This window comes from Carica papaya, chromosome 3, assembly GCF_054855325.1.
Source record: "Carica papaya isolate Zhongbai chromosome 3, ASM5485532v1, whole genome shotgun sequence".
Lineage (NCBI taxonomy): Eukaryota > Viridiplantae > Streptophyta > Magnoliopsida > Brassicales > Caricaceae > Carica > Carica papaya.
The window spans coordinates 12,611,714-12,639,628 of NC_142311.1; the positions used below are offsets into that span (position 1 = coordinate 12,611,714).

General features: G+C 35.5%; 4 protein-coding genes across 12 annotated transcripts; 3 read left to right on the forward strand and 1 right to left on the reverse strand.

Annotated features, from left to right (window-relative positions):
* The first annotated feature begins 4,575 nt into the window (after positions 1 to 4,575).
* On the forward strand, positions 4,576 to 10,884 carry PAP15 (purple acid phosphatase 15). 5 transcript variants are annotated; one of them, XR_002541085.2, is made up of 8 exons: positions 4,576 to 4,954; positions 5,272 to 5,463; positions 5,570 to 5,903; positions 6,002 to 6,219; positions 7,517 to 7,707; positions 8,046 to 8,330; positions 9,659 to 9,922; positions 10,720 to 10,884. XR_002541085.2 is itself a non-coding variant. In XM_022051444.2 (7 exons), the coding sequence occupies exons 1-7, from the start codon at positions 4,675 to 4,677 to the stop codon at positions 9,803 to 9,805; spliced, it is 1,647 nt and encodes a 548-aa protein (XP_021907136.1). In that variant the 5' UTR covers positions 4,576 to 4,674; the 3' UTR covers positions 9,806 to 10,177. The 5 variants fall into 5 exon arrangements, 4 of the variants coding, with proteins under 4 accessions (XP_021907136.1, XP_021907137.1, XP_088072006.1 ...); XM_022051444.2 differs by lacking the exon at positions 10,720 to 10,884 and having other exon boundaries at positions 9,659 to 10,177; XM_022051445.2 differs by lacking the exon at positions 10,720 to 10,884 and having other exon boundaries at positions 7,520 to 7,707; positions 9,659 to 10,177.
* On the reverse strand, positions 10,772 to 12,688 carry LOC110821575 (RING/U-box superfamily protein). Of its 3 annotated transcripts, none has more exons than XM_022051447.2 (2): positions 12,455 to 12,688; positions 10,772 to 12,051 (listed from the first exon to the last, which is right to left on the reverse strand). In XM_022051447.2, the coding sequence occupies exon 2, from the start codon at positions 12,005 to 12,007 to the stop codon at positions 10,910 to 10,912; it is 1,098 nt and encodes a 365-aa protein (XP_021907139.1). In that variant the 5' UTR covers positions 12,008 to 12,051; positions 12,455 to 12,688; the 3' UTR covers positions 10,772 to 10,909. The 3 variants fall into 3 exon arrangements, with proteins under 3 accessions (XP_021907139.1, XP_088072008.1, XP_021907138.1); XM_088215882.1 differs by having other exon boundaries at positions 12,450 to 12,688; XM_022051446.2 differs by lacking the exon at positions 12,455 to 12,688 and having other exon boundaries at positions 10,772 to 12,382.
* A 1,076-nt stretch (positions 12,689 to 13,764) lies between these two features.
* On the forward strand, positions 13,765 to 14,895 carry LOC110821761 (uncharacterized). Of its 3 annotated transcripts, none has more exons than XM_088215885.1 (5): positions 13,834 to 13,970; positions 14,085 to 14,124; positions 14,338 to 14,444; positions 14,536 to 14,618; positions 14,813 to 14,895. In XM_088215885.1, the coding sequence occupies exons 2-5, from the start codon at positions 14,119 to 14,121 to the stop codon at positions 14,842 to 14,844; spliced, it is 228 nt and encodes a 75-aa protein (XP_088072011.1). In that variant the 5' UTR covers positions 13,834 to 13,970; positions 14,085 to 14,118; the 3' UTR covers positions 14,845 to 14,895. The 3 variants fall into 3 exon arrangements, with proteins under 3 accessions (XP_088072009.1, XP_088072011.1, XP_088072010.1); XM_088215884.1 differs by having other exon boundaries at positions 13,837 to 13,970; positions 14,065 to 14,124; XM_088215883.1 differs by lacking the exon at positions 14,085 to 14,124 and having other exon boundaries at positions 13,765 to 13,970; positions 14,334 to 14,444.
* An 842-nt stretch (positions 14,896 to 15,737) lies between these two features.
* Positions 15,738 to 20,362, forward strand: LOC110821804 (Pentatricopeptide repeat (PPR) superfamily protein). The gene is made up of 5 exons (XM_088215886.1): positions 15,738 to 16,239; positions 17,938 to 18,344; positions 18,487 to 19,215; positions 19,320 to 19,541; positions 20,107 to 20,362. The coding sequence occupies exons 1-4, from the start codon at positions 15,805 to 15,807 to the stop codon at positions 19,333 to 19,335; spliced, it is 1,587 nt and encodes a 528-aa protein (XP_088072012.1). The 5' UTR covers positions 15,738 to 15,804; the 3' UTR covers positions 19,336 to 19,541; positions 20,107 to 20,362.
* The last annotated feature ends 7,553 nt before the right edge of the window (positions 20,363 to 27,915 follow it).

A 27,915-nucleotide genomic window follows, 5' to 3' on the forward strand; every position in this document is an offset into this window, starting at 1 on the left:
ATTCTACTCGCAACCCTCTTGTGAATCGGGCTCTGAATCCTGGTACTCATAATATGAAATAATTAAATAAGAAATGAGCTACATTATCCCAGTAAAAATATTACACTACTCACTGATACAGAAATGAAGGTTGATAAAAAAATTAAAACAACTAATGGAGCACTTAATTAAGTAAATTTATTTATTAATAATAAAATCATTTACCGTCCATTTACCGTGGCGAGATTTACTAAAATAACATATAGAAATAATAACATAACACTTATTATGATTTCATATGGAATCGGTAACATGCGCATATTTTAATTTCATATTCAATTAATCAAAAAAATAACTGCTCTTTTTTATCAGTCTGCTGTTATCCATGTAGGTTCATAGAGATGTCTCCACTACGTGTGAACCATTTCCTTTAACATTATCAATTAACGGACCGTCCTTATATCACGTCCGGTATGAGCGTCAAATTATTAAATCTCAATACCTGATCCGATATGAGGGTAAAACGGGTCGTTCTCATATCTCGTCCGGTATGAGTGCCAAATTACCAAGTTTCGATACCCTAACCGGTATGAGACAATGTTCACAGTAGGGTTTCCTATGTACTCGATATGTCCACCAGCTCCCAAGATATCTAATAGGGTTGTCGTTTCATCCATTTACTTAATCACAAAATTGTTCGTTTACATTTAACCTCTAATTCCCCAATTCAATCATAACCATACAAAACAAATAATACATGCATTAAAAACTATAAAGTCAATCAATCAATTACCATAATGCATTCAAACTGTAAAACAAATTAATAGAATCAGCAATGAATAGTTTCCGATCTGCCTCCATTAGTAACTTGTAATTAATTATAAATATTTCATAAATTGCACAAAATACCGTATTATTTGTGAATTAGACTTCAATTTCATAACAAAGAGTAGAGTGATAGATTCTTATTCAATTTGATGCTCGAAAAGTTAAACTGTTGATTGCGCCTAGTAGCGGTCTGCGGGTTAACTGAATTTTTTTTTTGGAATTAAAACGCGCTATAAGTACTTATAAATGTATCAAAAAATCCAAAATCTGTCTCAGAACCCATTTTTGGCCAATTTTAAAATTTTGGCACGGTGGTTCCACCGTGCTCCGGCAATAGCGCTGCCGCCCGCGGCGGCGGTCTACCTCAAGTCGGTTGTTATCAGCCGAATTCGGACAAATCTGCATCAATCTTTTCGAGAAAATACATTAAGGGGCATCGGTTAATCAAAAAAATAAAAATAAAAAACTGAAACTCACCGGTGACGGGGCTCTTCGGTGCGACAGCTTCTCATTGAAGGTAATTTTTGTAATTTCCTGTGGTGGCGTCGCCGAGCTTTGCTCGCGATTTTCGGCAAATCTGTCGGTCCTTTCGCTCCGATTTTGTCATGGGGGTGTTTAAAATTGAATTCCGAGTAAAGAAATTTTTTTTACCTCTTTTGGCGGTCAGAAAAGGCTCTAGCGCGGCGACGACCTCCTTCTCCGGCGACGACCTCTTTTGTCTTTTGGTTGATGACCTTTGAGCATATTAAGTATTAATTTAGTTTTTATATTATTTCAAAATATTTAAATTATTATTTTTTACTATTTTAATTCAGTTTAGTTTTCGTATTATATTTTTATTATTTTTGTGTGTCGGCTCCGGAAATATTAAAAAAAAATAAATTTTAAACTAAGTACGGAAGTGAAATAAATAGTTAAGGTTTACATTTCTTACACAATAATTTAAAGTACCGAATAGTGATACGAGAATTATCTTTTATAAATAAATACAAAAAAAAATATAAAGAAATAAGCGCAAGATAAATAAAACTAGCATTATATTCGCAACCCTCTTGTGAATCAGGTTTTGGATCCTGGTACTCATGATCTGAAATAATTAAATAAAAAATGAGCTACATTATCCCAGTAAAAATATTACGCTACTCACTGATACAAAAATTAAGGTTGGTAGAAAAATTAAAATAACTAATGGAGCACTTAATTAAACAAATTCATTTATCAATAATAAAATCATTTACCATAGCGATATTTACTAAAATAACATATAGAAATAATAACATAACACTTATTATGATTTTATATGCAATCGGTAACATGCACATATTTTAATTTCATATTTAATTAATCAAAACAATAACTGCTCCTTTTTATCAGTCTGCTGTTATCCATTGAGGTTCATAGAGATGTCCCCATTACGCGTGAACAATTTTCTTTAACATTCTCAATTAACGGACCGTCCTTATATCACGTCCGGTATGAGCGTCAAATTACTAAACCTCAATACCCGATCCGGTATGAGGATAAAATGAGTCGTTCTCATATCTCGTCCGGTATGAGTGCCAAATTACCAAGTTTCGATACCCTATCTGGTATGAGACAATGTTCACAGTAGGGTTTCCTATGTACTCGGTATGTCCACCAGCTCCCAAGTTATCTAATAGGGTTGTCGTTTCATCCATTCACTTAATCACAAAATTGTTCGTTTACCTTTAACCTCTAATTCCCCAATTCAATCGTAACCATACAAAACAAATAATACATGCATTCAAAACTATAAAGTCAATCAATCAATTACCATAATGCATTCAAACTGTAAAACAAATCAATAGAATCAGCAGTGAATAGTTTCCGATCTGGCTCCATTAATAACTTGTAATTAATTATAAATATTTCCTAAATTGCACAAAATACCGTATTATTTGTGAATTAGACTTCAATTTCATAACAAAGAGTAGAGTGAGAGATTCTTACTCAATTTGATGCCCGAAAAGTTAAACTGTTGATTGCGCCTAGTAGCGGTCTGCGGGTTAACTGAATTTTTTTTTTTTGAAATTAAAACGCGCTATAAGTACCTATAAATGTATCAAAAAAATCCAAAATCAGTCTCAAAACCCATTTTTGGCCAATTCTAAAATTTTGGCACGGTGGCTCCGTCGTGCTCCAGCAATAGTGCTGCCGCCCGCGGCGGTGGTCCGCCTCAGGTCGGTTGTTATCGGCCGAATTTGACCAAATTTGCATCAATCTTTTCGAAAAAACACGTTAAGGGGCATCAGTTGATCAAAAAAAATAAAAATAAAAAACTGAAACTCATCGGTGACGGGGCTCTTCGGTGCGGCAGCTTCTCATTGGAGGTAATTTTTGTAATTTCCCGTGGTGGCGTCGCCGGACTTTGCTCGCGGTTTTCGGCCAATCTGCCGGTCCTTTCGCTCCGATTTTTCCACGGGGGTGTTTAAAATTGAATTCCGAGTAAAGAAATTTTTTTTTACCTCTTTTGGCAGTCAGAAAAGGCTCTGGCGCGGCGACGACTCCCTTCCCGGCAGCTGGGTCTTCTTCTCCGGCGATGGGAGTTTGGCGGCTAGGGTTAGGGTTTGGTATGAAGGGGATCATTTATACTCGTCCTTTTTTTATCTGGATAGTCCGATCACGATTAAATAGGGGGTGAATCTGAATCATTTATCGCGATCTAATGTAGGTTGTCCGATAGTATTTAAATAGAAAGCGGATCTGAACCGTTGATCGCGTTTGGAGATGCAACGCATCCAAGCCGTTCATGCATGCGGGGGCAAATATGGGTCGTTGGATTGCAGGCACATGGATCGCCTGCGTGGCACCGCGTCAGCATCTGTTTGCCACACGACGCGTCTTACTTCGTTGGGGCTGCTGATTGGGCATCCCACGTGGCACAACTTCTCTAAATTTTATTTGATCCCTAGTTTTCGATTTTTCCAAAACTCAAATTTTCACCATTTTTTCAAAATTATTTTTAATTTAATGCTCAATAAAATTTTCTTCATTTTTACATTAAATTAAAATTAAAAAATTATATTTATAAATTAATTTTAAATTACATTAAAAATTAATTTGGGGTATTACATTTTGTCTCTGTATTTTTAAATATTTTATATTTATTCTTTGATATTTTATTTTTATTAATAATGTTACAATAATTTATATTAAACATTTAACACATTATGCTTGAATTATTACTTACGTGAAATGTTATAAGTTTAATAATGTGAGATCTAACATAAATTTTTTAATTTTTATAATTAAAAAAAAAACTAAATTGGCATTTAAATTTTTAAATTTTGATACGTCATAATCTTAGAAGTTTACATAATATTTTTATTTATGAAAGTTTAAGGATAAAAATTAAAATAAAAATTAATTAAAAATATTAGAATTAAAATAAAAAGAATGATATATATCATAATTTAAATATTTTAAAATAATATAATAACTAAATTAATACTTCAACTTTTGTAGAAATAATGCTATTATCCTAAAAACACTATAAACTTGTTGATTAAGCAAAATTCTTAATCAAAAATTTGTAAAGGTTTGACGTGTGAACTACTTTTCTCTTTTGGGAGGTATCCGTATAATGTACGTCGTTTCTCACATTTCATCTCAAAAATCAGAAAAAGTCAACTGAGTCAGAGAATTCTGGCCGTTGATTTCAAATTAAAATTATTCATATTTTATATTTATTTATTTTTATTATTTACAGTCACACCCGCCACCGCCTACAAAGGACAGCTAACTGCCTATAACCGTCCGAGGCCGCAACTATCACGTGACATCACTCTCTTCGCTCTCACTATCTCTCTCGGTCTCCATGCGAGGCCAGAATCGCCCCCCTAAACGATGGCGTTTTTGCTCTCTCTAGCTTTTGCTGCGCCCTGCTTTTTCCCTCTCTTCCTCGGCTCCGCCTTCGCGCCTCGTCCTACGAGTAATATTCCCTCCACTTTGGATGGCCCTTTCGACCCCGTTACCGTCCCTTACGACGTCGCTTTGCGTGGAAATGCCGTTGACTTGCCCGATTCTGATCCCAGGGTGCAACGCCCTGTCAAGGCATTCCAGCCCGAACAGATTTCAATCTCTCTCTCTGCCAACTACGACTCCGTCTGGGTCTCTTGGATTACAGGTTCTTCTCCATTTGGCTTCTTCTCTTTCTTAATTTTTTTTTTTCAGTCGTGGATTGAAAATAAGAGTTGTTCCTGATTATTAAAACACTGATAATCACTAGTTGCGCGGCTTTTTAGTGATATAGGTTCAATGGAGTTGCTCCAGTCAACCTTTTGATGTCTTAGTTTCACTTGATATAATGAGCTTTTTTTTAGAAATCCATGGTCAGTCCTCTTATTTTCAGGGCGTACATCGATGATTTTCCATTTTCTGGTTTGCCAGGAAAACTTGATGAAATGAAAGATATTCTTATTTCTGATTCTTGTGTGTTCTCAGGGGAATTCCAAATTGGTAACAACATAAAGCCACTAGACCCAAAATCTGTGTCGAGTGTTGTGCGCTTTGGAAGGTTGAGTCATTCACTAAGTCATCGAGCAAGTGGTTATTCCCTTGTTTACAGTCAGCTTTACCCTTTTGATGGCCTCCAGAACTACACATCTGGAATTATACACCATGTTCGTCTTACAGGTTTTGATTCCTCAATTTTTGTCTCTTCAATTTTTAGGACTTGCACTGTATTTTTTTTTTTATTTTTTTTTGTGTGGCTGTGGAGTAATTTATTGTGTCTATACAGGGTTAGAACCTAATACATTGTACTACTATCGATGTGGGGATCCTTCAATACCTGCCATGAGTTCTATTCACCATTTCAGGACCATGCCAGTTTCTGACCCACGAAGTTACCCTCACAAGATAGGAATTGTTGGGGATCTTGGTCTTACTTACAATACAACTGATACAATTGGTCATTTGAATCATAACATGCCTGATCTAGTTCTTTTACTTGGTGATGTAACTTATGCAAACTTATACCTCACTAATGGAAGTAGCTCCGACTGTTATTCTTGCTCATTTTCACAAACTCCAATCCATGAGACATATCAACCTCGTTGGGATTATTGGGGAAGGTGAGATGCATGTCCTTGTGTCACTCATTGTTTTCACTTTCATTGTTTGGGAAGTTTTTATGGCTGAAAAACTTCTATTGCTGAATGTTTCCTCACAGGTTCATGCAGAGTTTAGTTTCAAATATTCCAATGATGGTTATAGAAGGGAACCATGAAATAGAAGAACAGGCTGGAAATCTGACATTTGCTGCTTACTGTTCCAGATTTGCATTCCCATCCGAAGAAAGTGGCTCTTCATCAAAATTCTACTATTCTTTCAATGCAGGAGGGATACATTTTATCATGCTTGGAGCCTATGTTGCTTTTAATGAGTCAGGTAATTCGTCCTGCTTTTCTGTAGGCTTTTCTTCCCTGATGTTCTGTATTATACCTGTCCAGGTTTCTTGATGAGTTTGTTGTTAGCTTTTGTAATCTGCCTTTTTAAGGGGTTTTTTTTAAAAAAAAGAAACGAATTGGAAGAATAATGGACTTCTAGCATTTTTCTTAGATAAGAGAAGCAACTTTATTCGATAATAGGAAGGAAAGAAATACACACACAGAGGACAAGACAACCTCCAACAAGAACAACAGAAAAAAGTACCAACAGAATAAAGTCTCTAAGCATTCAAGAAGTTGAACAAAGTTATATATTTCTTTGCATTTAAAAAAGCATACATACTTGGTCTATGTTTGGAAAAAAAACGAATTGTTTTTGTGGAATCTTGAAAATACAGCTTTTCGATTATAAGATGGAGAAAATCCTAGTAAAAGATGTGAAGATTATTCTCGTATAAAAGAATCAAAGCAATACATTTTAACTTTCATCATTTTTAATTGAATATGGTTTCAAGTTCACTTTTTAAATCGATTAGGTTGTTAATTTTCACTATTGTGTAAGGTTTTCATTATATCAGTTATAATCCTTTGTCTTTCTAATAAATTCACAAATAAGTTCATTTGTTCCAAAACATAGCCTCAGGAACAGAGACTCTTTATTGGCATTGCCTACAATTTAGCACCAAAGGACCTTCTGAGTTCTAAGATAACATAAAAAAGGAAAGCCCAAAATTTGGAGTGCCTGTAGAAGTCGGGAGAAAAGCTGAAAAAGGAAAGGCAAGACGCACATTTGGAGTTGGGGGGTTTGGCAGAGGAAAAGTAAAAAAGGCTCGGTCTAGATGCACATAAAATAATAGCCGTCCTTCTAAGATGAAACTGTTCTTATTGTATGATAGAAATTGATATATTAGATGGTAACGAAGCAGAAAATATACTGATTACTAAATAGGCATTTTTGGAAGGACAGGAAAAACCTGCACTTGCAAACAGCAGAAATTTCTGTTATTTAACATCAAGCAGCCAAAAGCTGTTGACATGATCATTTTCATTGAGAATTTATGTTGTGATTGAATCAATTTATTGGATATGTTGCTGAATAGTATAAAGGAAGAAGTGCCCAAACTTATTGTCCCAATATTACCATTTAACTTGCTAAGTCTGCCATTCAACGTCCAAATTGTTTAAGCCAACTTTCTTCTTGGAAAAAAGAAAGAAAGAAAGAAAGAAAAGGACAAAGAAATATACCAGTTACTTGCTAAGCTATTTCATTTATCAATGAGTTTGTTTTTCTTTTGCAGCAGAACAATATAAGTGGCTGGAGAGGGACTTGGCTAAGGTTGATAGATTTATAACTCCATGGCTGATAGCTGCCTGGCACCCACCGTGGTATAGTTCTTACAGAGCCCATTATAGGGAGGCAGAGTGTATGAGGGTGGCAATGGAGGAATTACTTTACTCTTATGGTGTTGACGTAGTGTTTAGTGGACATGTAAGTGATGAAAAAACAAATATTGTTCAAATGCAGTAGATGTGAATGGAACAGCTCCATTATACTCATAGCATTTGAAAAGAACAGAGGTTTCCCTCTGGAGAAGATCATAATATCACCAAAATGAACAATAAGATTATAAAGAAATTGAAAGACATTAAGGAAGGTGCATGGTGAGATACTTGACTTAATTCTAATGCTATGAGAAACAAAACCCAAAAACTGGATACCTTAGTGAACCAGTTCTACTTTTTCGAGGTACATAAAGAGGATGTAATCTGCTCCTCTGAATACCAATCTGTTTGCACTAAATGTGACTGCTTGCAAATAATTTCTAGGTTCATGCCTATGAGAGATCAAACCGAGTTTACAATTATACATTAGATCCCTGTGGTCCCGTACATATCATGATTGGAGATGGTGGCAATCGGGAAAAAATGGCAATTGAACATGCTGATGAACCTGGTAATTGTCCAGATCCGCCAACTAGAGCTGATGCATACATGGGTGGCTTGTGCGCAACAAACTTCACTAGCGGCCCGGCTGCAGGCAAATTCTGCTGGGATCAACAACCTGACTATAGTGCCTTCAGAGAGAGTAGCTTCGGCCATGGGATTTTAGAGGTGCCTCTCTCTCTCTCTCTCTCTCATTTCAAGTTTGATACCATTAAGAACCTTGCTTAATGTGTTCAATTTAAACTGGTTTTCTTCAAAAATATACGTGCTCTCCTTCTCTCTCTCTCTCTCTCTCTCACATTTCAAGTTTGATGCCATTGAGAACACTGCTTAATGTCTTCAGTTTAAACTGGTATTTGAAAATATACATGCCTCCTTAGAGTCAGTATCTTCAAGGCGCTTCAGAGACCTTCGCTCACAACGTTGTGATTAATTTCCATTCCCTCATACCACATGTATGCTTACCTTACCTTTATTTCATTGAATACCACCTTTAGTACGGAGAACCCTTTTCTTCTATTTGCACAAAATCATAATGGAGGTATGTTTACAGACATGCTAGGTTTAGGTAGTTTACAGATATGCAGGGTTAAATTTGCTAGGAAACCAAAATATAGACATATGAAGTATTGATGCATAAACAATAAGCTGAACTTTTCCCATCAACTTGAATTTTTGGTATACTATGTCATAGTCAAAAGTTTAATGTTTGAATATCCATCCATAACAGTCAAATTGGTTTGTGCTAGAGGAAGTGTATTAATATGTAAGTATAAATTAGATCTATTTATCATAGGAAAAAGTATAAGTTAGACCTTTTTTATGGACATAGGCTTTGGTAAAATTACAATCTATTATGTAATATGAAAAAGTTAACTTTCTATTGGGAAAATTAATTACAATCTATTATGTAATATGAAAAAGTTAACTTTCTATCAATCACTAGGAATCGGAGAGTTTTTTTTTTCCCAGGAATTAAAGCTATTGAATTTGAATGTCTTCTCTCAAATTAACTTTCCATTAGTCACTAGGAATTAGAGAGTGACTACTTTGATAAGAGTCAAAAAAATAAGTAGTGCACAAAATACAAAAACACGTGAGATAAAAAACTTTATTTCTTTTGATTATAGAAAATTTTGATTTTTATTATTTATATTCTAATAGCCTCTCAAGTTTACATAAATGTTATTATAATAATAAATTATGTCTCTTTCAAAAACTTTATGTAAGTAATACCCATATTATGGACAAACAAGTAAGTGCAAACCAAAAGGCTGACAGGAATAGGCCAATATGGAGTGAGGTTTTCCAGATTTGAAATAGCATGTTTTAATTCTGACGCCAATAGTTTGACTGCATGAATTTATATACTCTATTGGTCTCTTTCTTAATGCTCCTGGTCTTGGTTGTATAGAACACACAAGTTTCCTAGTACTGGTGAGCTTGGCATTGGGACAACTAAAAGATTTACAACCTGATCAGTATGCGAATTGCAGGTGAAAAATGAGACATGGGCTTTATGGACATGGTACCGCAACCAGGATTCTACCAAAGAAGTTGGAGATCAAATTTACATTGTGAGGGAACCAGATAAATGCCCTTCCCGTCAAATGCTACCACAACAATGGATAGCCTCCAGTTAAACTTCACTACCAAACCTGCTCATGGAGTCAGCTACAGGCCTACAAAGGGTGGTCGTCTTTAATTAACAAAACCCTCAACTGAAGGGGGAGAGAGCATACAGGAAGCATCATAAGATGGTCAGAATATTTTCTTAGTCTCTACTTCAAATTAAAGTTGTTTTGTTTACCATATAGAGATAGAATGGAATTATTGGCGGGTTTGATTGAAGAGGAAACAAGACAGAATATTCACATTGAAATCCTGGCACAAATTTATAATGTAACCCCTATCAACATCTTCTTAATTAACTGTCTTCTTTTGAGCAAGGAAGAAGTACTATGTAGCAATCTTTAGGAATTTGTATTTAAAAAAGTTTCACATTATTTTAATTATTTAATGTTTAATTATATATACAAACATGTGGAAAAACAAAGGTAGTATGAGTTTTAGGTCAAAGTATGAAATTGGTTCCTGTATTATTTTTAAACATTTAAATCTTATTTGAAAAATAAACAAATATTTGAATAAATTTAATTATTATTTCATGTGATGATGGGCAAAAGTAAAATTTTGATCTCAAGGATTTTGTTATTTTGAGATAAAAAGTGAAATATTATATGGTAGAGAGAATGAATTTGTTTCTTAAAATTAATTTTTTCACTTGGTTGAATTGGGTGAGAAAGTAGAGGATTAAAGAAAAATGCAAGATTCCATCTTCTTAATGTCAATTAAATTCCACTTTAGCTTCTCATGCTGTCATTCTTATTTGCATTTTGTTTTAAATTTACAACTCATATATATATATATATATATTTTTTTTATTTATTTATTTGGCTGCAATTTTCATGATCCCTTCCTTCCTTCTTTCTTCTATCTGTTCTCACCCACCAAAATTTGGTAACATTCAACATTTTGTTTTCCTTTTTGGTTGCAGCGTCTGCAAATCCTCCTGCTCATACCATTTTGAAAAGTGAAGAAACCACCAATTCATGAACACAGCTATTGAAACTTTAAAAAGTTGAAGAAAAACATCTTCGCGTAATTCCTTCACTCCACAATACATGTAATGATGGAAGAGAAATAAAATTAAACCTGTCAACATTTTGGGTTGAGTAAAAGAAGAACTAAAAGATATCCAAGATTTCCAAGATGAAGCCATTGCAGAGTGGGCAATTCCCTCTCTGCACCCACAGCTCCCTCGAACACAGCCTGCAAAATGTATGTCCGCACGGGATAAACGCCGCCCCTTTACTCCTCACCATGCACACGCAGCAATTGTACTCCATCCCTCCCTCCTCCTCTCCTTCCTCCTCTTCTTCTGCATCCTCTTCCTCTTCCTCGAAGTCATCATCGCCCATGGACATGGTGTATCTCGATCCCACCAGACCCATCTGCCTGTCTGTCTCCTCCAGCAAGTCCATCAGCGACATCCTCACCGGCTCCGGCTCCGGCGGTGCAGCCATCTCCATCGTCGCTGCTGCTTCTTCTTCCGCTGCAGCCGCCGCAGCCGCTGCCTCCGCCTCCGCTGCCTCCTGCGCAGCCACTGCTTCCCTCGCCGACAACGCCTTCTCCTCCGTTAATGCCGCTCCCAGTCGGCGCGTTCTCTCGCGCGCCACATGGTCATCGTCCTCCTGCTGATGCTCGGCGTTCAATTGGGAGAGCCGGGCGGAATTGTGACGGGAAATCTGGGGCCTGAAACTCCGAGAGGGAGGGGCGTCACTTGGCATGCTGATGTCGATGGCATCTTCGGAGTGGATCGACTCTGTCTGGGACGGCGTGATTGAACCGATCCGGGTCGACGCCCGGCGCGTGAACATTATAGACCGCGAGGAAGAAACCGGATCGGAAGTGTGAAGGGTCTCAGCCAATTCTCCACTGTGGTGGGGGGATTCATGGTTCGACGCATTTGAGTTTGACCGGAAGGAGCCGCGACGAGAGAAACGGTGGCTGTTATTCTGGATAGGTATATCTGAAGCCGGTATATGGACGGAGGAGGTCCAGGCGGCGCCGGCGCGCTTGAGGCGGAGCTTCTCTCTGAAAGTCTTCCATGTTTTCTTATCCCTGTGACCGTCCTTGAAGCTGGGCTGCTCTTCCCGGATAATATCGAACAGGGTCCGGCTCACATGGTTCCGAGGCACCACGGCCAGGTTCTTCTCGGTGCCCAAGACGTCGTCCAACGTCAAGCCAGCCAGCGAGCCGCGGCTATTATCTACCGCCGACATCTGATCCAATAAGGTAACCCTCCGCCTGATCCCTCCTCCTCCACCTTCCATTTCAACCCCCGTTAACAAATCCAATATCAACATATAAAGTACAAAAGAAGCAAGAGATAAATAAATATACGATATACGATATCAGATTAGTCAAAACTTTCTCGGGAAAATACAAATGATGAATTCAATGGCTCGAAATTTCTAATGATTTAGTTCCCGTGCGTCCGTTTCATAAATAAGAAGAGAGATTCTAGCCATAATTCTCTACCAAGAAGCCAAACTTTCTTTTTCGCGGTAAATTTGTTGCCTTTTAACTAGTGGGTACAAGACGGGATGAGAATCCAAAAAAGGGTATCAATCATGAAATAGATAGAACAGATCTACGATTAATGGAAGCTTAAAGGGTAATCATGCGTTAAATTGTACGGAGTTCTGAGTCAGCATTGGATACCTTACCTTCTGTCACAGTTGTTTCGTTGTAGGAGCAGGAATCTCTGATTCCAGTAATTCTTTTTCTTCGTTCTTCTTTTCTTTTTCACCGCTTTGAATTTGAATTTATATAATAAATAATAAATAATCTGTCAAAAAGAAAACGTAAAAAGCATTCCCGGTAAACGTTGAGAAATGAATTTTCTTTTTTCAGATTTCTGTCTGGAGAGAGAATGTGTTCTGTGGTTTTGAGTTTGGATTTGTTAAAGATGGTGATTGGAACGAGCTTTTAGGGGGGGGGGATGATTCTGTTTTTAACTCCAAATTCACGCAATCTAATAATTAAAAATTTGCTTTTATTATTAAATCAGCCTATCCAAAATTATTAATAATCTTTCTTTTTCCAAAATTATAATTATATTTAACTCGCTCATTTTAACTTAGTTACTTACATTTATATGCGCTGAGTGAAATCAAACACAACTTTTACGACATTGATTTAACAATTTAATTAATTCACTAAATTCATGGTTGTAATTACGGAGATACAGACGGCTTCCTGCCCTTCTCTTATTTGTATTACGAGCCCTATCCATAGTTGTAATGTCTGGCCGGGATGGTGCGATTTTACAAGTTTGCCCCAACTATAGTTTTCTGTCTTTGCTGGCGTCGTTCGTTTGGCTTTTATCTGGTCATGTGGAAAAGGACCAGCCGACCAGGGGTATTTTGGTAATTTTGAAACTACCGCTGGTAACACGTTGCATGCGTAGTGAGTGAACTACGTTCGTAGTGCTCGTTGGTTCGTAACGAAAATAAACAAACATTCTTCGTCTAAATATTACAGTACTTGGAAAAAACAAAAAATAAATAAATTGCATGAAATTTTAATAATACAATTATTATAAAAGTTTAAATGTCTTCCTATAAATTTACATCGTTTAATATTATAATTAATTCGACCCAATAAAACTTAAAAATGTAGCAATTAATTTCTCCATGATATATAGGTGACCAATCATTAATGGCTTCACGTGCACGTTCATGATTAGTAAGTCTTAATGTGGACCACCATTTTATTAGAGGATTAATATGGTTTAGCATAGTTTTTTTTTTTTTAGAAATTGAACTTGAATTAATATTTCACATGTAATATTAGACCAGTGCGGCATAGATTAAGTAATTAAAATATATTTGATTAAAAAAAACTAATTTTAATTAATTCTCCATATTATATATAATTAATTTTAAACTGATTATTGGATCGATGTCGACTGATATTCTTTTGTCTCTATTTTTATTTTTAAGGGAACATTTCCAGAATTCCTTGTCACTCAGTTAAGCATTAATTAATTATGTTAATTAATACTAATTTCACAGGTAATAATAAGCGGCTTCTCGAGCCTTCCATTAGATCGACTGGGTCACAGGTCAAACAGCTCTCCGTTTTTAAGTCTTCTATTCTTGCCACCACAGACGAAGAAGAAGAAGAGAAGATTTTCTCTAATCTTTTACCATTCTCGTCTTTTTCAGCAACAACAACCAGGTTGCTTTCTTTCTGATCTCCCTTTCTCTCATTTTGTGTTTCTCTTCTGAAGATCCTATGTGCATCAGAACTCAGTTTCGTTGATTTACTATAGGTTTCTCTTGAAATTTCCAGGGGTTTTGTCTTTGCTGATCCTTTCTGATCAACAATGACTCATATCCTTTTCCACATACTTATTTTCTAAATTTGCTGCTTTTTGTTCGATTACCGAGAATTTGACAAGCGAAGAAAAAAATAAGATAATAAAGGAAGTAATTATTGAAAGTGTGTTAAAATTTGGCATGTGTCTTTATAATCGCTCATCGGCAAGTGGTGGAAAGTTTTTTGGTTCTGTGACAAATTTTTGTTTCACTTTAACTGAAGCGTACGCGGTAATCAGAGAGATCGAGACCGTGAAAGGGCTCAAACCAGAGCCGACAACAAAGGTAAGCAGCCTAAAGACGATGGATTGACCCCCAAACAACGGCGCGAAAGGTATCCGGTCTATTTCGTCTCCTGCTGCCTATGTTGAGTTTTTTTTTTTTTTTTTTTTTTTGAATTGAATTTGGTGAAATTTGTTGGATAGGGATGCTAAAGCATTGCAAGAGAAAGCAGCGAGGAAAGCGGCGCAGGCAGCAGCTGGAGGGAACAATGCTGGCGGTGGCAGAGGTAAAAGTAATAAGAAATAAGAGGCTGAAGAAGATAATGAATTGGTAGATTTTGTTTGGTGGGTTTTATCGAGTGATTGATTACTGAATAATGTGATTAGTGGGAGGAGCTGTATGTTTATGTCATTTCCTAAATGTTTGGCAAAGAGTTGACATTGAATTTGAACCTTTCTTCTCCGTAATTTCTGATTTCAGATTTCGGATTTGGAACGAGACCCGTTGGATGACGTTGAAAAATTAAATGATATTTACATAACACAATTATTTTATAAGCAGAAGATACCGCAGACTCGCAGTTCAATCATGTGATGATTGATGGCGCTCTGGCTAATTAGTTTACAATATTTGACGGCACTAAAAATCAACTATTATTAGTGAACTCATTTAAAACTATATTTTTATCACTTTCCAAATGCCAGTTAACTCACCATTTTTGTAGTTGTAATCTAATAATGAATCCAAATTTAACATATTACCTTGTGATATTAATAAAGTCAATTTGTCCCTTGGGGACATCCCGTGCAAAGATGACACGCACAAATTGAAAATAAATTCAATTTGAAAATGTTGAATGCAATGTATATTTGATTATTTAATTATTTATCTATAAAGCGTCAATCATTACTTAATTATTTCGTTTATGAGTTTATTGTAACAAAAGTATAAAAGAGTAATTTACCCGGAAATAAATTTATGTTGAATTAATTTTAATGGAAATAAAAAAAATTTGTCAAATAAAAAATAGTTATAGTTTATATTTAGATAAACGAGTATTAGGAGCTTGTATAATAGTTTAAAATAAAAAATAAAATTTGAGACAGAGGGAGATAGTATTTATCTACATCTATTTCAATGAGCTGATTGTCGAATAAATCGTTTCAATTGATGTTGGATTTCAGAAAGAAGGAATCAATATTCAGAAAGTAGGCTTTTATGATCCGATAAATAATTAAATTTATTTAAATGTTTCTATAATTTTAGATTTTTTTTTTTTTTTTTTTTTTTTTGGTTGGAGAAAAAAGGAAGTGTTTAATTGGGAGATGGGCCCAAATTAATATTCTGGGCCCATTTAGTCAAGGGAATAACTAATACCAAAAAAACTAAGAGCCATTTTATCAGCTAAAAAGAAGAAACTAAAAGCCATTTTTCTGGCATTGTGATCTTTTTTCTCTGCCAACGAAATCCAAATGGCCTCGCTCACAGCGACCCACACGCATCCATTTTCACAGGTGTTCCACCGCCGGCCCTCACCCAACCGGAAGTCTATTCGGGGAGCCAAATCCGATATGGATTTCAATCTGGACTACCCTTCATCTTCTTCTCTTACTAATTCTGTAAATGCGGAGGAAACGAGTACGTTAATTGTAAGAGAGAAAAACCAGAGAGGAGCGCTGATAGATTTCGAGAATCTGAAGGAGAGAGAGGCGAGGGAGAGGAAAGAGGAGGTGAACAGGAAGATAGCTTCCAGGAAGGCAATATCGGTGATACTTAGAAGAGAGGCAACAAAGGCCGTCATAGAGAAGAAAAGAGGACCCAACAATTCAAAAAAGTTGCTGCCGAGGACCGTGCTCGAAGCCCTTCATGAGAGAATAACTGCTCTCCGCTGGGAATCTGCTCTCAAGGTGGGTTCAGCTTTCTGGTCTTTAAGTTGATTGCTTTCCGATTCGGTTTTTCTTCTTGGCAGTATCTGTTCGTTACTTGAGTTTGTATTTGAGCTTAATTTTGAAATTTCTTAATCGTTTTTTGTACTTTAGGTATGTGTATATTGTTATGCGAGAGTTTTACGAGACAATTGAATGGCTGTAAATGATGCTAATTTATGTCGCTATTATCTAGCTGGGTAGTGGAAACTGTGAAGAATGAAGACGATTATAGACGTATAGCATTTAAATAGAGAAGGAATGAAATCAATATCAACTAAGGAAAGCATATAAGCAGTCAAAATATCCCTTTTGTTGGAGTTTGATTGAATATTTTGAATCCTATATGATATTTTCTGCAACTAATTTTAGATGTGGTATTGGGCTCCTATATGACTTTCTGAATATTCTTTCTTTCCAACAGAAACTTTCTTATTTCCTCTTATCAAAGTTGGAATTTTAATGCTGTTTCTTGCTTGATTGATTGACTTCCGATTTGATTCTTGTTTCTTAATGTTTGGGCTTGGAATATCTTGATGTTGCTGTTTATAGCTGAGAAAATGCTAAAGACTGTAAGACATTGCCCAGTATGAGAGTTTGGTTTCCCCAATTTTGTCATATGATATGATGACAGCAACCTGGTAATTCTGCAAGACATGAATTGTTTCAGTGGCTATTGGAGGAAAAAGGATAGAAAATGAAGGTCAAAATAGTAACCTGGCACTATCAGCTCCTTGTTTGAGTTTGTCTTAAAGCTAAAGTTTGCATTTTCTTGATGGATTTTTGGAGTTGAGGTATGTGCACAATGTTATATGAGAAAATTTTGAGAGAGACAACTGCGACTGTGTGTAAATGATGCTAGTTTGTATTACTATTATCTGGATGGATACTGGGAGGAACGAGTACGAGCTACATACATAGGGCATTAAAACAAAATGGAAAGAAACTAAAATTAACCAAGAAGGGCATATAAACTCTAGGTCGAGTTTGGTTTGAAAATTTTTAAGTCTCTGTTGATATTTTTGCAATTCTTTAGATGTGGTATTATGTCTCCTATATGACTTTCTCATTGTTCTTCTTTCTTTCAAATGGTAACTTTCTTATTTTGCAAGTCCAACACTGGAATTCTATTGCTCTTTTCCTTGCTTGTTCAGAAAGTGAAGAAATTTTGTGACAGTACATATAGGAGGAAAAAATAATTGTCAAGTACAGATATGAGCTTTTGAGATCTTCTACCATTTATCGGAAAACTGTTTACAACTTATTATCTAATACAGTAACAAATTTGAGAGTTTGAGATGCTCATCTTCTGCATAGCTTTTTAAATATTTTGGGTTATCTGTTATCTGTATTATGATTTACGTGCAATTTTTCTTGCATGTGGATTGGTGATAAGATGCTGTATAGACAATAAATTAGATCATTTACTACGAGCTTAAGCTTTTGAAAGAATGTACCACAACTTATACAGGGGATTTGCTTGATTATTCTCGGAAATATTTGCACATTTACTGTATCTTCTGGACAGGGTAAACTAGGGAACCAGTTTCACCTTCTTATTCTTCTATTCTTGTACTTTTACTCTGCATCATTCTTATAGAATAATTAGGAAATTTTTAAGGAACTTGTATGATTATATTGGAACATCTTTTCTTTATATCAGCACTTCTATGAAATCAGGTTTTTGAACTACTACGCGAGCAGCTATGGTACAGGCCGAATACTGGTATATACATTAAGCTTATAGTCATGCTTGGAAAATGCAAGCAACCCGGGAAAGCACATGAATTGTTTCAGGCTATGATTGATGAAGGCTGTATTGTGACTCGTGAAGCCTACACTGCCCTCTTATCTGCTTACAGCAGGAGCAGTTGCTTCGACAAAGCATTTTACATCCTTGAGGAGATGAAGAACAGTCCAGGTTGCCAGCCTGATATACAGACATACTCAATCTTCATAAAGTCGTGCCTGCAGGTTTTTGCCCTTGACAAGGTGCAGCTTTTGCTTTCTGAGATGGTGACACTAGGAATTAGACCCAATACAGTCACTTACAACATCCTCATTGATGCCTATGGGAAAGCAAAAAAGTATCCCACAGTTTTCCCTATCCTTTCAACATTCATAGTTTCCAATTGATTGCAATAACATGTTATAAATTTTGGAGACTACATGAATGTCTATTTTCATTTCAATTGCAACCTAGTGATTCTTGGTTCTGTTTCCTAAAAGGTATGCAGAGATGGAGTCAACACTTATTATGATGCTGCAAGAGAAAGATTGCAAGCCTGATGTTTGGACCATGAACTCCACAATGAGAGCCTTTGGGGGCAGCGGGCAAATAGAAACAATGGAGAAGTGTTACGAAAAGTTTCAGAGTGCAGGGATTGAACCCAACATTAAGACCTTCAACATACTTCTGGATTCATATGGGAAAACAGGAAATTATGAGAAAATGAGTGCTGTAATGGAATACATGCAGAAATACCATTATTCATGGACCATTGTTACCTACAACGTGGTTATAGATGCATTTGGGAGGGCTGGGGATTTAAAACAGATGGAATATTTGTTTAGGCTAATGCGGTCAGAGAGAATCAAGCCAAGCTGTGTCACACTTTGTTCTCTTGTTCGGGCATATGGACAAGCTGGGAAAGCTGAAAAAATTGCTGGTGTCTTGAGATATATTGAGAATTCAGATATAACATTGGATGGAGTGTTTTTCAACTGTCTGGTGGATGCTTATGGGAGGATGGGGCACTTCAGCGAGATGAAGGGGGTGCTTGAACTGATGAAGCAGAAAGGATGTAAACCTGATAAGGTTACATATAGAACAATGATTAAAGCTTATAGGATTGGCGGAATGACAAACCATGCCAAGGAGCTTTATGATCTTGTGGAATCAGCTGAAGGGATTGACATGGGGATGAGAAAACCAGATTTTCAACAAGAACTATCCAGGTTACAAATCGCTGAAAGCTAGTTGTCCTTGGATTTATTTTACTTGTTTTAGCATGTCAATAAACCTAGACATCTTGTTACGTTTTGTGATATATGAATTGCAGATTGTCTGAAAGATGAGCCATGCTAGATATCTGGAAGTGGCAGAAGAAAAGATGTTCACATTACATTGAAGGCATTTTTATGCAGCCAAGATGTCAGTGACATGGTCTCCCTCTCGTGGAGTTCCTCCGCCGGAGTTCAATTCTCCAGATTAAAGAAAGAATGGATGTCTTGTGTGCAGAAAACGCCCACTTGGGGAGGTTGTTTGAGATAAAGCAGTGAAGGTAAGATGTTAATAGGGATAAAGAACTGATAACTATTATATAGATAGTTTTCTGCAGAATTAGAATGTCCATGTACATAGCTGCTGCCTGTTTTACCTGAAGGAATATCCATTTTGGTGTTTTTAGTAAATTTGCTGTCGGTAATTTAGTAGACTAATTGAACAAGGCAGGGTAGAATTAGCATAGATGTAAAAATGAGAGGGTCGAACCAGTTTTGTTGGGCCAGGTCTGGTCAAAACTTTCACAAATTTTCTTTTAGCCTGTCAGGTTGGCCTGCTTGAGTTGACAGAAAGGTGTTGTTTGGCCCAACGAACCAAATATATCGGGCCTGATCCTGACAAAAACGTAAATTAGTTTAAGAAAACAAATGATACAATTTTTCCACCAGTCAAGTGCTCTCCTATTTGGAGATTAAGTTGTGAACATGAACTGCAGGAATAAAAGTTATGTTTTGAAAATTAAGTAGGTTGAATATTTTTTCTCGTTTGACGCATGTGATGATTATAAAACCTTGAGACTTGGTGGTGTTGGCCATTAATATGTTTCTTGTTGGCTTCTTTTTTAGGTCTCCTTCGATTTGAAACAACAAGATAGAGACAAGTTGAAGATGGTGAAATATCAATCACTATCCTAACTGGTACAAACAAAAATCTCTACCACCTCCCAATATCCCAGAAGAAGCTCTTCCAATCCAAAATATACAATATACATTCTCTATCTTTTAAATTTTGGTAAATTGCACAGAAGTTCTTTAAAGTTTGGGTATATTTACAGCCGGGTCTATACTTATTTAAAAATAATGACTTAATTATTATACAGAAGTATACCTGTCAATTAAATCTACTTATTCATGACATTAAATGATATTTACTGACTTGTCACTCAACAAAAATATTACTGTTTGATAATTAAAACAACAATAAATGATTAAAAATCACACAAAAAAGTTAATGACTTTTGTTAATACTCTTAAGGAAGAAACTACATGTAATGGATCACACCCCTCTTGGAGTGTGTGATCGAACCACATACACTTAAGTTAGATAAAATAATATAATTTCATTAATACAAAAGTATGCATGAGCATTTACATCATTTAAATATATACAATATTTACGTACAATATGAAGCTTTAAAAAAAAATTTATTCTTATAATACAAAATAGTAATTTTGATTTCTGAGACTAATTTCAAACTTATCCTTTTGTATTATTGTTATTCGGCAACAATCTTTTTAGTGTTTTAGGTCTTAAGCAATTTTATTCCAAACCTTCACTTTTGTCTATTGCTTTATCTATTTACTCAGGCAAAGTCTTTCTTTGCAAATGTTTTAATCTCTCTATTTTTTCGGACAATGTGTTTTCTTATTATCTCTTCACTTTTCTTGTTGAATATGTTACTTTAATTTCAACAAAGTTTTGAGTTAATTTCTAAACTTTTTCTCTCAAAATTTCAGTAGAGTCTCGTGATGATTTTGATCGTTTTCTAGTCTCCTCTAGCTTGGCCTTATTTGGCCGTGAGTATGCTCCCTCTTTCCCTCCTTTTTCTCTTGTTCTTTCTTCTTCCTTCCCCTCACAATTCAGCCAAAGCTTTCCCCACAATTTCCTCTCAAATCTTTCACAAAACTTTTGGTTTTCACTCATAATTCTCTTTTTTTATCTCTCGGGTTCTCTCACTTTCTCTTATATCGTTCTCTCTTTTTCTCCTCCCTCTCAACCTCTCATGCTTCTCCTCCCATTCCCCAGTCCCTATTTATAGGTGAAGGGAAACAATTATGGTGGCAATAAGGAAAACAGGTGGCAACTTGAGAGTTGCCTCCTTTGCTGCCTTAAGCATTCCTCTCACATTCTCAGGCGACCTCATGTTTGATCTAGATCATTTCTCCACTGCCACTTGTTTCTCATCTTCCTTTAGTTTTCAACTATTTAATGGACTAAATTTGGGCTCAATTGGAGGCCATTAGGTCTATCTTAAGCCCACACAAGCCTAAATACTTCAAACCATAAGCTTCCAACCATTCCTTCACTTCAAGGTTCCATTTCATGCTTAATTTTAGATCGTTCTTGGCAGTCTCTTGCTTCACGTATCTCTCATACTTTCAATTGCTTATCATCCAAATTCGAGCTCAATTTGACCTCATTATTCCCATTTAAGGCCCAACCAAAGCCTAAAGGCCCAAAATCGTAAGTTAGCCTGCTAACTATCAGTTTTGCCTTTGTTTTCTCCCAAATCTTATTCAAAGAAATACCTCTTTCCTCATGTGTTAACTTGTATTCAATAAATTTTTATCCTCAAATTCAATCAAATTTGGCATCAGGATAAAAATTTAGCTTAAGATGTCAATTTGGGATTTCTCACTGAAAAACCTTTTCTCCCATTTGGTTTTTCGTTTTTCTGTCTGCATTTTCCTTCTCCAAAAACGTTTCTCTTTTGTATTTCTTTGTCCGTATGCTAACTAGTATTCTCCAAAATTTTAACCCTAAATTCCATCAATTTTGGACTCGGGACTTTACCTCAAAAGGTGATTTTTCTCGCTCACCCAAGGTGTTTTCTCCACTCATTCCTAATTTTTTGCTTCTCTTCTAATTTTAAACTCGATTATTTTTCTTACTTTTCGTAAGTACTTTTTTAACTTCCTAAGTTTTTGTGTGGTCTCGAAACACATTTCTTGATTGTAAAAAATTAATTTCTCTTCAAGAGAAACTTCTCGCTCTAACATATTTTTTTGACTTAATTTTCCACTTTTCTCTTCTAAACTCAAGTTAAATTCAAATGATCATATCAAGTTATGATAGATAAATTCGAAAAGTTTGAATAATTACAAATAAATTCAAAAAAATTTCGATCATTACAAGTAAAAACTTGTCTTTTCTTCTCAACTGAATAATATCTAATGTTGATATAATTATGTTTTTAATAATTCATACTTTGATTTTGAAGGCTAAAACTAGTTGAATATTATTTATACATGCAAAACGCAAAATCTTATAGAAAATGGATTGAACATGGGTTCTTTTAGTTCAAGGAAAATGATAAATAATGTAGAAAAAAATTAACTTCTTTTTGTATGTATTGATTTTATACTAAATCTTTTTAGTTTTACTTTTTGATTGTGGATTTTTGTGATTAATTTTCTCCAGTAATCTTGACACTGTGTTTAAGGTCTTAATGATTACCATAATATTGTGTGTATTTTTTCTTTTATAATTTTTAATTAATAATTGTTTAAATGTAAAAAGAAGAAAATAATCATTTATTTTTTATTACTCAATTATAGGGTGAATAGTGATGGTCAGGATGTTTGATACATCAATTTTTTTTTTTTTTTTGTAAGTGATTATAATTTCAAATCATACTAAATGATTTTGTATATCCTAAATAAAAAATTGTGATATGATAATTATTTATCTGTCACTTAATTAATTAAATATATATGTTTTTATTTAAAAATTTATATATGGTAGAAGTAAAATAAATTGGCATGTTGAGTTCAAAGGAATAAAAATTTAATTCCCTAGAAATAATTTATCAAACAATTTTGAAAAAAAAAATATAAATTTTTAGCTAGCTGTATTAACTAAAACAATTTTTTTAACACAAATATTTTGTCATAATCGAAGAGAGCTAAATTTGACTTTACCATCTCAATGACCGAAAAAAAAAAATAGACCATTGTTGAGGGGTTTCATATGATTCAAGCATAAACTTATATAAAACTTATGAAAACATGTAAATACCCGAAACTTAAAAGAAAATAAAATCTTAAATTGAATGTGAAAGCGGAATAATAGAGTTAGAGTTTTACATTCCTCACACAATAGTTTAAAATACCCAATAGAATTACGGAAATGTCTCTTCTAAAAAAACAAACGAAAATCAAAGAAATAAACGAAAAGTAAATAACTGAGCATCATAAGAAGATCTTCACTAGCTTTTGAAGGAGTTTGGGTAGTGAACTATTCACAACCCCCTTGTTGATCGGGATCTGGATCTTGGTTCTCTTGATCTGAAATAGTTAATGAATGGGTAAACTACACAAGCCCAGTAAGAATATCACACTAATCACCAATATAGAAACTGAAAGTTGGTAAAAATTATAAAAACAATTAATGGAACTCTTAATTTAAGTAAATTCATTTATTATAAATAAAATCATTTATTGTATACTTACCGTTACAAGATTTCCAAAACCGACCTATAGAGATAATAACTCAATAATATCATAATCTCATATTCAAGTAAGTAAGAAAAACAACTTTTCCTTTTTATTTGTCTACTGGTATCCATGGGATCCATAGGGATGTTCCACTACATGTGAATCATTATTCAATATTGTCAACTAACCGGCTGTCCCTATACCCCGTTCGGTATGAGTGCCAAAAATACTAATTCTCGATACCTCGTCCTGTATAAAGCAACGTTCACGGTAGGGTTCCCTATGTACCTGGTCCACCATCTCCCAGGATATCCAGTAAGACTACCATTCATTTATTCACTTAACAAATCAATTTTTTGTTTACGTTTAATTTTCAGTTTCATAATTTAACCGTAAATCAATGCAAGACAAATAATACATTCATAAAAAAAAACACAACTGAATCATTTTACCAATTCCAGTATATTATCATGCATTTAAAGCTGTAAAATCAAACAATTAGTTAAATAGAAAAAAAAAATAACTAACCAGTTTTGTCTCCATTAGTAACTTGTAATTAATTCTCAAAATTTTTTAAATTACGTAAAATACTGTATTATTAATAATTAAACTTTAATTCTATAATAGAGAATAAGATGAGGGATTCTTACCTGAATTGGTGTCCGAAATAATGAACTTTCAGTTGCGTCTACTAGCGTTACCCTAGTTAAATAGAAAAAAAAAATAACTAACCAGTTTTGTCTCCATTAGTAACTTGTAATTAATTCTCAAAATTTTTTAAATTACGTAAAATACTGTATTATTAATAATTAAACTTTAATTCTATAATAGAGAATAAGATGAGGGATTCTTACCTGAATTGGTGTCCGAAATAATGAACTTTCAGTTGCGTCTACTAGCGTTACCCTAGTTTCATGAATTTTTCTACAGAGATTAAAATACGCTTTGTGTACCTAAAAATATCCCAAAAACTCAAAATTGGTGTTAAAAATATTTTTTGACCAATTTCAGAATTTCGGCACGGCGGCACTGTCGTAGTCCAGCGATAGCATCGCCGTCTGTGGTGGCAGTTTGCCTCGGTCTGGCCGTTTTCGGCCGGTTTTATACTCATTCCTGTAAAAAAACATGATAGGGGGTCTTAGTTGGCTGAAAAAAGTAAAAAAAAAAAAACTTACCGGCAACGGGATTTTTTGGTGCGGTGGCTCCGCCGACTCACCTTCGCAACTAGGCATTTCTCTTTGGTCAACCTGTAGAAAACAGAACGGTGAACACGATAGTGGAAAAATTGCATGAAACAGAAAACAAAAAGTGGCTCATTAGAGGTAATTTTTGATTTTGCTAGCGGCGGCGTCACCGGGCTTTATCTCAGTTTTCTGCTCATCCGCCGTTTCTTTTTCTCTAATTTGATCATGGGAGTGTTTGAAATCAAATTCTGAGTGGATAGGAGAATTTTCACCTTTTTCTGTCACTTAGAGGTGGGTCCGGCACGTGGCGGACGCTAGACGGGTCCCTTGTCTGATGATTGGTTCTTCTTCTCTAGCGAGGGACTGACGGTTAGGGTTTGGGTTCGATGTGATATAAGATATTTAAACTCATCTTCCTTAGATCTAGTCCATTTATCGCATTTGATCTCGATCGCATTTAAAGAAAAAATGAATCTGTACCGTTTATCACGATTTGATCTCAACCATACGATCATATTTAAAGAGGAAACGAATCAGAATCATTCATCGCGTTTAATCACGATCGTCCGATCGCGCATGAGGAGGGAATGGATACGGATCGTCCACGCACATAGAATGCATATGGGCCATCCAATCGCGGGCACGCGAATTACCAGCGTGGCCTCTCATGTGGCACCAAATCAGCATGTCTTGCCACGCGACGCACTCTGATTCATTGGGGCTACTGACTGGGCAGTCCTACGTTACGTAATTTTCTTTAATTGTATTTTGACGCCCAATTTTTGATTTTTCTTTCAAAAATATCTCCCGAACGAAACTTTTCACCTCTTTTTCTCAAAATTATTTTAAATTTCATCATCCAACTAATTTTTCCTAATTTTTCATTAAATAAAAATTTATAAATTTAAAAATTATATTTTTATATATATTTTTTTAAATTTAACATTAATCTCTGACCAAATTTCAGATCCGGGTATTATAATTCTTTCTCCTCCTCCCCCATCATCCCCCCCCTGGTAAAAGAAATTTAGTCCTTCAAATTTGTCTTTTTCTCACTCAATCAAATAGTTGAGGATACTGGCTTTGAAGCCTAATTCTAGCTCTCATATGGCCTCTCTCTGTGTATGATTCTGCCATAGGACCTTAACGAAAGAAATTTTTCAGTTGCAGAGTACTTTACTTTTTCGGTCCACAATACCCACCGGTACCTCCTTGTAGGACAGATCCTCCAGGAGTGAAAGAGGTTCGTGGGCCAAGACGTGAGAGAGGTCTGAGTTGTATTTGTGTAATATGAACACATGAAACACATTATGGATCCTTGATGATTCAGAAGGTAGTGTCAGTCTATAGGTGGCGGTGCCAATTCTGTCTAAGATTTCAAATGTCCCAATAAACTGGAGATTTAGTTTTCTCCTCTTACCATACCTACTGATTCCCTTGAGAGGAGTGACCTTAAGAAACACTTGATCACCTTTATTAAATTCCAAATATCTCATCGGGGTGTCCACATAGCTCTTCTGTCTAGTCTGAAACGTCTGAATGTTCTTTATGATCTTAACTATTTTGGCTGTAGTCTCCTCCATAAGACATGAGTTGAACAATTTTTTATCATCCACCTCTTCCTAACAGACCGTTGATCTACATGGGCGGCCATATAATATCTGGTATGGAGCCATGTCGATACTTGTTTAGTAGTTATTATTATACGCGAACTCTATTAAAGATAAATGATCATCCCAGTGGCCCCCAAAATCAAGAACACAAGCTCAAAGTATATCATCTAATGTGCGAATCGTCCTTTCTGATTGTCCATTGGTCTGAGAGTAGAATGTCGTACTAAGGGACAGTTTTGTTACCATGCATTTTTAAAAACTAGACCAGAATCGAAAAATGAATTTGGAGTCCCTGTCGGATACTACTATTACTAGCACTCTATGTAATTTGACTATCTTCTATATATACATTCTTACTAACTTGTCTAAAAGGTCGATCATCTTGATGGCCAATAAGTAGGAAGACTTGGTGAACCAGTCAACAATTACTCAAATGACATCATGTCTCGAGCGTGCCTTAGGCAATCTTGTTACAAAATCTATTGTGATGTGTTCCCACTTTGACTCCAGAATTGATAATGGCTGAAGTAGTCCGCCTGAGTGTTGATGCTCTATCTTGACTTACTGACACACCGGACACTTGAAAACAAAGTCAACCACCTCTATTTTCATCTAGTTTCACCAAAATCGGGGTCGTATATTTTGATAAATCTTAGTGCTTCTGGGATGTATGACAAACTTTGAGCTATGAGTCTCTGTCGTGATGTCTATTTTTAACTCACTGTCACATAAAACACATACCCTATCTTGAAATCTGATCAACCTATCGGTAAAGACTCGAAATTTTGAATTTACTCCATGTTTTACATCTTTCCTGATGGCTACTAGGGTGGAATCGATGGATTAAGCTTCCTTTATTCTCTATATCAACTCAGGTTGAACAGTCAAGTAGGCCAAACATGTAATTCTTTTCAGGTCCTGAAGTCATACCTGTTATGCAGCCCCTATTACCCTGCATTCTGAAACCATTAGGTGAGCTAATATACTTGCATTTTGTCTGCTGAGTGCGTTGGCTACCACGTTACCTTTACCCGGGTGATACAAGATTTTGCAATCGTAGTAATTGAGGAGTTTTATCTATCGTCTCTAATCCATGTTGAGATCTTTTTGAGTGAATATACATTTCAAGCTCTTATGGTCAGTATATATATGAAAAATCTCTCCATACAAGTAATGACGCCAAGTCTTCAAGGCGTGGATAATCGCGATAAGTTTTAAGTCATGGGTGGGGCAGTTTTTCTCATGACTCTTCAACTGCCTGAACCGATAGGATATAACATTCTCATGCTGTATCAGAACACAACTCAACCTCAAGTAGGAGACATCATTATAAACTGTATATCCACTTGTCCCACTCGGTAAGGCAAACACAGGTGTAGTAGTCAACTACTTCTTTAGTTCTAAAAAGCTCATTTCACAGT